Here is a 10,421-nt window from a genome sequence, read left to right as displayed (position 1 = left end):
TTAAATATCACTAATAAAAATCCCCAATGAGTCAAAATTACCATTAACGAATGGCTCCTCTATAACACTGCTAAGATAATTACCCGTAACCTCTAAGTATACCTTAATCCCAATTCCGTTTAAAATCGTCAAGTTTCTAGTGAGTAGCACCTCGATTAAGCTCGATTAAGTAAGTTGAGTGACTCGATGGTTAAACGTAATCCAGGCGTAACCCCTAATCCTCATATAATTTCAGACCAATTCAAACTAATACCTCCATCGTTAGATGTACATCAAACGATGTGGCTTAATAGATTTGAGTGAATAGCCCTTGTTGCGATAACGTTGTGGGAATTAATTTGATTTTGTTTGTTTCGAAATTGTTTTTTGTAAAATTGTATTCAAATTGTGTGTTGCTGAACTTGTCCGCTAGAAAAATTGCTAAGCTATAGCGTGCTAGAATAGAGTAGCCTTAAAGGGTTATGTTCCCCTCTTTTACCTTGAGGTCTTCGTGGGTGGTTAATACCTGGCCAGGGCACCAGTGTTGCCAATGTTTGAAAGTGGATTTTCCCACTTCCATTTGAAAAATTTCCCACATTTCCCACACCCCCTTTTTAGCCCCGCCCCCAGCTAAAATATGGTAGAAAAGTTACAGTCTTATTTATCTGTACTATTTTCTCCTATTAGGTTTAATATGGAATATCACTGCGCATCGCTTTGACAATATGTACTAATGCGCCAAAACGCTATAAGGCTTTAAAATTCTCAAAATATGCTACTTTTTTCCAGCGCCAAATTTAAAATCACCGAATTTAAAATAATAAAAATACAATAATTTTAACTGCAATGTCTGCACTATTAACACTTAAAGAGAAAAATTCCCACATTTGACCGATTTTGGGAAAAATTACCTTTGTCCCACAGAGCCTAAAACCTTACCAAAATTTCCCGCGATGTGGGAAATTTCCCACACATTGGCAACACTGCAGTGCACTGTGAAAGAAAAGAAACTTTCCACTAAAAAAGAGTGTACTAAGGGCGCTACTAAGACGGGGAGGACCGGGGGTGATAACCCAGAAAGGGACAGCAAAAAGAGTGAAGAAAAAGACAGAGCTACTTCAGAGTTAGAGAGGAATTCGGCGACGTTTTCTTACCTACTTTTAATAAATTCACGTTAAATTTTAAAGAGTTTACATATAGAGAGAGGGCAAACCCATTCTTGCCACGTCATAGGCTTATATCTCTTACCTCGATTCCATCCCCCTAACGGGGGAATTTCAGTATCGCGCCTACAAACGCTCCCCTAAGTAGAGGTATAAAATGACGTCGGATGTTCTTTCCCTCCCTGACAAACGCCCTCTCCCTATTGTCATAAGGTCGAAGCAGAGCTTAGTAAATAACCCCAGAGAATAGATAGTTATTTTAAACGTTTGAGTGAATAGCCACCCGATGCACTACCCCAAGCGGAATAGTCTCAGGCTTAGTTTACAACACAGACCTATGCCCCTGCAATCTCGATTATACATAGATTTCCTCTTATTAACTTCTAACATAGACTTATTAAATAAAAATTCTCATACTTTACTAAATACTAATTCCACGTTCGTTATTTCCAAGGTAGAGGGAACTTTTGCATTTTACTCTTGAAAATGTGAAATGCATCTGTATTCATTTGTGATTGGTTATATAATGCATGTGTTAAATGATTTTATTATAAATCTAACTTAAACTAACTAAATAACTAAATAACGAAACTAATTTTTGTTTGTTTACTTAATAATCCTATTTGTTTGCTTAATAATCATATTTGTTTAAAACTATTTGTGTGTGTAACCGTGTTCAAAATTTAATTTGCAATGTTCATTTCACTAACCCTTTAAAAACACTAACCCTTTAAAAGTTTATCGTCAATAGTCATTTTTGGGTTTCTCTTGCCCAGAGTCCCCTTTCACTTTCTCGTGAGTCATGTTTACGGAATGCAACCCTTAAGACGTCACAACCTCGCTGGAGGGAAAAATCGCTCCTTATATGGAGTTGCTAAGCGGCTTCCGTACTGCACGTGACCCCTTCGACCCAATGGGCAAGAGCCCCCAAAAATGACAAATTTTTCTCATCGAAGAGAGAAAACTTCGATGGATGAGAAAACTTTAGTCGTACAAAAAATCTACCTGTACGAGGAAGGCACGGGCCGACCTCTCTCCCTCTACCCGTCTCGGGTCGGTAAAATTTCGCTTTCGCCGTGTATAAGTTTGTTTTTTTTTTCTTTGTATTTCGTATTAAAGTATTAAGTTTTTATACAATATCAGTTTGTTATTCCACCGAATGTTACTAATCGACGTTATTTCGACCAACCCTTCAATTTTATTAAAAGGAATAAAATTGGCTTTAAAGTTCTTTTTTTCAGTCGGGAATTTTAAAGTATTCTAAGCTCTCCCACTCTTGAGCAGCCCCTCGGCCAAAATCCCACTACATTTTGGTGCCGAAACCCGGGAAATACGTCGATATAAGGAACACTCGCGCTCGGTATAAATTTTCTTAAAACTGGTAACTTAAAAAAAAAAAAAAATTTTAATATGGCGGAAAACGAAGATGTAGTTGAGGCGACTCAAAACGCGAAACAACTATCTAAATACACTAAGAAGCGTAGTGCAGTACGGTCCGCAGCTACTCGCGCTATCAACGCTATAAAAGTTGAACTGAACTCTGCCACACCTAACGTGGATAAACTAGAAAACTGTGTGTTACTTCTAAACGACAAAGAGTCGCAATTAGAAAACCTAAATAATCTCATCGAAAACCTAATCGATGGAGATGAGGTACAAGAGAACGATTTTGAAGTTTGCTGCAAGTACGCGGACGACATTTTGGAAGCTAGTGCTTCAGCTAAACGCCTCCTGGAGAAATTAGATGGTATAAGGATGCAACAGGCAGCCGCCGCAGTCGCCCAACCTGGGGCACCTCTAACCTACGGTTACCAAACACCTAATTTACAACCACCTCAAACACCTACTCCTCAAGTACCTCAAACGCCTCCACCGCTCGCACCTGGTGGAACGCACTCTACGACGGGAAGTTTACAATCTCTCGGTGTAGTCACAAATTCTTACGGTGTCTTATTATGCCATGTATTAGTTAAAACTTTGCCATTAGAACTTTCAATTGATTTTAATCGTAACTACGATCAAAAGTCGTATTCCGTAGATGATCTCCTATATTTTTTGAGGAAAGAAATCGGTTTTCGCGAAAGAGCTCAAGCTAATAGAAATAAAGAATCAGAGTCTAGAAAACCGCCAATATTTGTTAACCCCTCTGGTTACAAAAATCGGAATCAAAAATCGTCCCAATCTACTGCCTCCGCTCTTTTGGTTGGCACTAACAAAGGTCGCGCTTACGTAAAAACCTGCTTTTACTGTGACGATTCAGAGCACAAAACCTCGGAGTGCAAAGCCTTAACTCTAGCGGAAAGAAAAGACCTCGTGTTTAAAAGACAACGCTGCTTCATTTGTCTACGAAGTAAACACCGTACGAAAAACTGCGACTCTAACAGTAAAAACTGTCCTAATTGTGGGAAGAAACACCACATTACCCTTTGCGAAGGGAAAGATGAAGAAAGCGGGTATAACCAAGAGTCTTCAACCTCAAGCCCAACTCAAGCTGCTAATAATCATGTAGGGACGAACGAACCTAGTCGGAACAAGATGGTCCTGCTGCAAATGGCCCAGGCCGTCGGAAAAAACCCTAAAGATGGAAGCACCAAGAAACTGCGCTGTCTACTGGACAACGGAAGCCAGGTAACGATTATCAAGGAAAGTGTTTCTAAAAGCCTGAACCTACCGGTAATCTCTGAAGAAGAACTGGACGTATACCCCTTTGAGGGAGCTGAACCTATACGCAGCAAAAGGAGAAAAGTTCGCCTAGAACTAGCATGCACTTTTGACCCCAAGCGTCGAGTCACAATCGAAGCTTTCGAATCGAAGAAGGAGATAAGCGGAGCAGTCTTCTCGGTACCAAGTTCGGGTGTCGTTGAAGAAATGAAGAAAAGAGGACTCCGTCTAGTAGACACGCTTGAAGACAACGATGGCCAAAGTGGCTCTTCTTCCATAGATTTGCTTTTGGGCTCAGATGAATACTGGGGAATTGTTTATGGAAGGTTCGAACGCCTTTCTTCCAAACTCGTCGCGCAAAATACTGTTTTTGGATGGGTCATAAACGGACCAACGATGGTCACGTCCACGTCAATCGGCATAAACACGGCTTCAGTCATGCACATAAGCGCCGTAACTCCGTCCGAGGAAGAATTAGTCTCCACGCAACTCCGATCATTCTGGGAGCTCGACTCAATTGGTATAAGGGACTCGGATTCAAAATCACCAGAACACAGCGATGTTCTAACCTCTTTTGAAAGGTCCATTCAATTCAAAAATGGACGTTATGAAGTCTCGTTCCCTTGGAAACCAAATAAATTGACACTCGCCGATAATCTCAACGTCGCTAAAAAGAGAACCCAAGTTTTACTAAGAAAACTGCAATCAAATCCAGTCCTATTCATGAATTACAACGACGTAATTAAGGAACAGTTGGAATCAGGAGTTGTCGAAAAAGTTAGCACCTCTATGACCTTAAAAATGGACCTCCCCACTTACTACCTTCCTCATCGAGAAGTGATTCGCGTCGCCAGCGAAACTACCAAGCTTCGAGTCGTACATGACGCATCCTCACACGCCCTAGGAAGTCCATCACTTAATGACTGTCTGGAAGCAGGGCCTAACCTGAACCCAGAACTTCTGGACGTTCTCATCCGATTTCGTGAGAATCGTATCGCATTTACCGCTGATATAACAAAGGCGTTTCTACAAATTTCGATCTGCGAAAATGACCGAGACGCTGTCCGTTTCCTGTGGATTGATGTAAACAATCCAGATGCTAACTCCAACCTATTGGTATACCGAATGACTCGGGTCCCGTTTGGAGTTACTTCAAGCCCATTCATGCTTGCAGCTACGATACGACACCACGTAAAAAAGTATAAGGAGAAAGAACCGGAAGTCTGTGACAAAGTTGATAAATGTCTATTTGTCGACGATTTGGTCACGGGAGGAAAGCACGTCGAGGAAGCTTTCGAAATATCTACCAAATCAACTGAGATTTTAAAACAAGCGGGGATGGAACTATATAAGTTCAAGACCAACTCACCGGAACTACGAAAACTATGGCACCTTCAAAACCCAACGACAGAAGAAGCGAAATCCACACAAAGCCTGTCAAATTCAGCAACTCTGAAGATACTAGGATTGTCCTGGGACACCACATCTGACTGCCTTATTTTCGTCATGGATGACCTATTGGAATTTCTCATTCTTCGGAAGAACACGAAAAGATGGGTACTCAAATCTGTAGCCCGAATATTTGATCCTCTTGGATTACTAGCACCCTTTACAGTAAAGGCTAAATTCCTTTTCCAAGAACTTTGGCAAAACGGGTCGACCTGGGACGAAGAATTATCGACAGACCTCTCGTCGAAATTTAACGAATGGTGCGAAGAACTCCGAAATCTGAGAGAAGTAAAAGTTCCACGGTACTATTATTGCCAAACGGGCAAAGAAAATTTGCTAGAAATCGAATTGCACACCTTTGTGGACGCGAGCGAAAAGGCATACGCCGCAGTCACGTACCTCCGTTTCAAGACTTGCGAAGGAAAAATCGGAACAGCGCTGGTCTCGTGCAGAACTAGAGTTTCCCCATTAAAGAAACTAAGCATGCCACGATTGGAACTAATGGGAGCTGTAATAGGATCTCGCTTAACTTCACACCTACTCGGAACCTTTGCTATTCGACCCACAAAAATTAGAATGTGGACCGACTCGACTATAGCACTTCAATGGATAAGAGGATCCGCGACCGAATGGAAACCTTTCGTGTCCAATCGCGTTAGGGAAATTCAGACCCTAACAAATCCAGCTGATTGGAATCATTGCCGAACTAAGGACAATCCAGCGGACCTACCAACGCGTGGTAGTACCGTATCAGATCTCATACATAATAGTTTATGGTGGAAGGGACCTACTTGGCTCGGTAAAGAAACCGAGGCTCACCCAAAACAACCAATAACTAAACAAGTATCCAACCCGGAAGTACAAGACGAACTCAGAAACTCCTTGCGGTCTGTTAATCTTGGCCTAGTCACTGTCCAGCCTGCTTCCGAGCCGGTATTCGAGCTGAAAAAATTCAGTACATGCTTTCTGAAACCCGTGTATCGAATAACAGCCTGGATCTATCGTTTTACTGAAAACTGCAGGAAAAAGAAAACAGACAGGTCATTTGAAGAACTATCAACGGAAGAGCTCACACGAGCTGAAAAATATTGGATCAAGAGATCCCAAGAAGACTGCTTTCACACGGAGGTCACTGCCTTACGTAACGGGCAAATCTTAGAAAAGGAATCGAAAATCTATTCACTCCACCCCTACCTCGACGATGACGGTTTACTTTGCGTGGGAGGACGCTTAACCTCTACCTCTCTGAGCTACAGAGAACGCCATCCATGGATTCTCGCGTCCAAACATAGACTTTCTGAGCTCATAGCCTACAATGAGCACGAACGTTTACTTCACGCTGGGGTGACCGATACTCTGGTAGAAGTCCGCGAACATTTTTGGATTCCTAGCGGTCGGCAACTGGTTAAAAAGGTGGTACATCATTGTTACCATTGCCGTTGGACTCGAATTAAAGCCTCTGCCGCCGAAATGGCGCCGCTACCGTCCTTTCGAACAACGCCAGCTCCGGTCTTTGAAGTTTGCGGTCTGGACTTTGCTGGACCCCTTTACACGAAAGATGGGCAAAAATGCTACATTGCGTTATTTACCTGCGCCGTTACTCGAGCTTGCCACTTAGAGCTGGTAAATGACATGTCGACCGATAGCTTTCTTCAGGCATTTAGACGATTTATTGCCCGCCGTGGGATAGTTAAATCCATCTATTCCGACAACGCCAAGTCATTCAAAAGAGCCGAGCTGGATCTCAAGGAACTGTTCAAAAACATTCGAAGTCCGGAAGTATGTCGTTACTTTGGCAACCTAAAGATATCTTGGCATTATATCGTAGAAAGAGCCGCTTGGTGGGGCGGTTTCTGGGAACGCCTAGTCCGCTCAGTTAAGGGCTGCCTTAAAAGATCCATGGGACAGGCCCGTCTCACCATTGACGAAATCACGACCTACCTAACAGAAGTCGAGGCCGTCATAAACTCTCGACCAATATCATACGTCTATCAAGACGCTGGTGAACCAACCCCTCTCACCCCAGCGCACTTTTTGGTCGGAGGTCGACTCACCGCACTGCCTTCAAGGTCGTTTACGCAAAACCCTACAACTCCTGCTACGCGAATTCAATTAACCAGACGTTTGAAATTGCGTCAACGAATAAATGATACCTTCTGGTCGAGGTGGAAATCCGAATACCTTTTGGAATTACGCTCTGCGCACCACCGCTTAAATAAGATTCCAACACCGGAATTAAAGAAAGACGACGTGGTCTTAATTGAAGATCAAAATGTGCCCCGTTTATGTTGGAAGATGGCCGTAATTGAAGAAGTCTTTCGCGGACGCGACGGTATCGTAAGGTCTTGTTCGGTAAGACTTGCAAACGGCACTCGACTTAAACGACCTATACCCCTCCTTTACAACCTTGAGCTAAATTAGGGAGCACCTTATCTTGAACTGATAGTTCAAGGGGGGGAGCGTATGTTAAATGATTTTATTATAAATCTAACTTAAACTAACTAAATAACTAAATAACGAAACTAATTTTTGTTTGTTTACTTAATAATCCTATTTGTTTGCTTAATAATCATATTTGTTTAAAACTATTTGTGTGTGTAACCGTGTTCAAAATTTAATTTGCAATGTTCATTTCACTAACCCTTTAAAAATACTAACCCTTTAAAAGTTTATCGTCAATAGTCATTTTTGGGTTTCTCTTGCCCAGAGTCCCCTTTCACTTTCTCGTGAGTCATGTTTACGGAATGCAACCCTTAAGACGTCACAACCTCGCTGGAGGGAAAAATCGCTCCTTATATGGAGTTGCTAAGCGGCTTCCGTACTGCACGTGACCCCTTCGACCCAATGGGCAAGAGCCCCCAAAAATGACAAATTTTTCTCATCGAAGAGAGAAAACTTCGATGGATGAGAAAACTTTAGTCGTACAAAAAATCTACCTGTACGAGGAAGGCACGGGCCGACCTCTCTCCCTCTACCCGTCTCGGGACGGTAAAATTTCGCTTTCGCCGTGTATAAGTTTTTTTTTTTTCTTTGTATTTCGTATTAAAGTATTAAGTTTTTATACAATATCAGTTTGTTATTCCACCGAATGTTACTAATCGACGTTATTTCGACCAACCCTTCAATTTTATTAAAAGGAATAAAATTGGCTTTAAAGTTCTTTTTTTCAGTCGGGAATTTTAAAGTATTCTAAGCTCTCCCACTCTTGAGCAGCCCCTCGGCCAAAATCCCACTACAGCATGTTTTGGGAAAGTTGCGAAAAAATTTATGAATATTTGTTAACTTGGTTACTATGCTGCCTACTTGGTTATTATGCTTGCTTACTTGGTTATTATTTTTGTGTACTTGGTTATTATTTTTGTTTTCTTGGTTTTAATTTTTTGGTTTACTTGATTAATTAGCCGTTGTTTTTGTTTCCTTCGGATTACGTATGAGCTGTCAAATTATTTAGCAATGTTAAAGGTAGTACAACGAGGGGCTATTCACTAAAGAAGAAAGACAAAATGTATTGTAATTATTATTATAGCGGACTTTGGGGTCATAAGGCCCCACAGCGGTTGGCTAAGCTGTTGGAGTTCGCGTACAAACTTATTTAAAAAAGCCATGGGGGTAAAATCCCAGATAAACTCTATTCCATGTTAGCAGTCCAGAGGTTTAAACAGAAGTCACTCGAGATTCCTTCTCATACGTTTATATCTACTAGGGTTTTTTGACCAAAGGGTTAACCTCCGAGGAGAGGAATATTGGCTATCAGAATGGGAAAAGCAAAATTTTTCCGTGTATCAGAACAGAAGTGCAAATAGACGAAGGCGCGAACACGCGAGCGCGAGTTCAATGTGGACAAAGCTTTACAGCTCGAGCTAGTTCGAGAACAACTTAAGCGAGAATTGAAGTCCTACACTCGGTTAACGTTGTAGTTCATCTTTTCCTATTCAGTCTGTACTAAGCCTTTGCCAGCGTCTCACCAGGCGTCGCTTTACCTAGAATCTATGACCTCCCTCCCTCACTTCATGACAAGCTCTCAGTAACCAGTGACAAACTTATCGAAGATATCTTTATCTTATAACAACATAAATAGTTGGGTTTTATCTAAAGACATTTGTGGTAGGCATCATTCAGGAAATGTGCTAAATAACACTATAACAATCTCGTGACTGGGCTGCGCATTCGCTACAAAAGGTTTAGCGCCTGTTCTTTTTAAACAAAATAAGCCTTGGCCAAGAATCTTGTAGTAAATACACTAAACATCACTATATCACGTGACTTGATTGCACTTTCGTTTTATAAAGGTTAAATTGCCTTTTATACAGCGTAATTTGACCAAAATGTGATATCAGTAAACACGTGCCGGGTAAGAAACATTACAGGGTTGTAATTTCAGTATTAAAAAGGGTTAAGCACCACTTGTTACAAACAGCGTAAGCTTTCTAGAAAACGTTAAAAAGGTGGAAACAATTTCGAATTAGCAAATTCCTTAAAATGGAGTGGCAATGTAACTCTGGTTTTTAATTATTAACGACACATCCTTATATAAATATATCCTATTTCTCTCTGCTCTCCTCAGCTCCCCATGTTCCTCAATTCATGTCTAGTTTTAAAAGCTATTGGGGAGCTTGATTTACCCTTGGGACTCTTTGCTGGGAGAGAAAACCACGCCGGCCGGCCTCTCCATTTTAAAGATAATGTTTGATCTAGCAATACAATACAACTTTTCCCTCCGATACAATGCTTTTCGATTTACACAAGGAAGCTAATTTTAAGGATATATAGCACCGTTAAAATCGATCACTATAAAATCTAGATCGAATACGCATCTATATAAAAATATCCTTTATCCAAGAAGAAATATACCATAAGAAGGCATAAACCTCGTCCGGTGCTCGCGTGATAGTCGACAATCCCCCCTAAATGGTGGGGGTTAAAACGGAGGCGGGACTTACTTATCTTATTTTATCTTACTCAATGTTTTCCACCATCTATCTCTTTTGCCTTATTGTTAAGCCTTGGTTTGGTTTTTGGAACTTACGAAATCATATGTATTAGAGATGGGCCGATACCAGTTTAAACCGATACCGATATGATCCGATACTTGGGAAACCGATACGTACCGATACCGATATTTTACCCGATCCTTCGATTAAACCGATTTCAAACCGATACCGATATGGT

At 41.3% G+C, this 10,421-nt stretch overlaps 1 protein-coding gene across 1 annotated transcript; it reads left to right on the top strand.

Annotated features, from left to right (window-relative positions):
* The first annotated feature begins 2,552 nt into the window (after positions 1-2,552).
* Positions 2,553-7,673, top strand: LOC149589751 (uncharacterized). The gene has a single exon (XM_089861784.1). It carries the CDS (start codon positions 2,553-2,555, stop codon positions 7,671-7,673), a length of 5,121 nt encoding a protein of 1,706 aa, XP_089717910.1.
* The last annotated feature ends 2,748 nt before the right edge of the window (positions 7,674-10,421 follow it).

The sequence above is a fragment of the Phalangium opilio genome, unplaced genomic scaffold, assembly GCF_054372755.1.
Source record: "Phalangium opilio isolate 3A_F unplaced genomic scaffold, DU_Popi_V2 ptg000505l_1, whole genome shotgun sequence".
Classification (NCBI taxonomy): domain Eukaryota; kingdom Metazoa; phylum Arthropoda; class Arachnida; order Opiliones; family Phalangiidae; genus Phalangium; species Phalangium opilio.
This window is presented reverse-complemented; position numbering and strand designations above follow the sequence as displayed.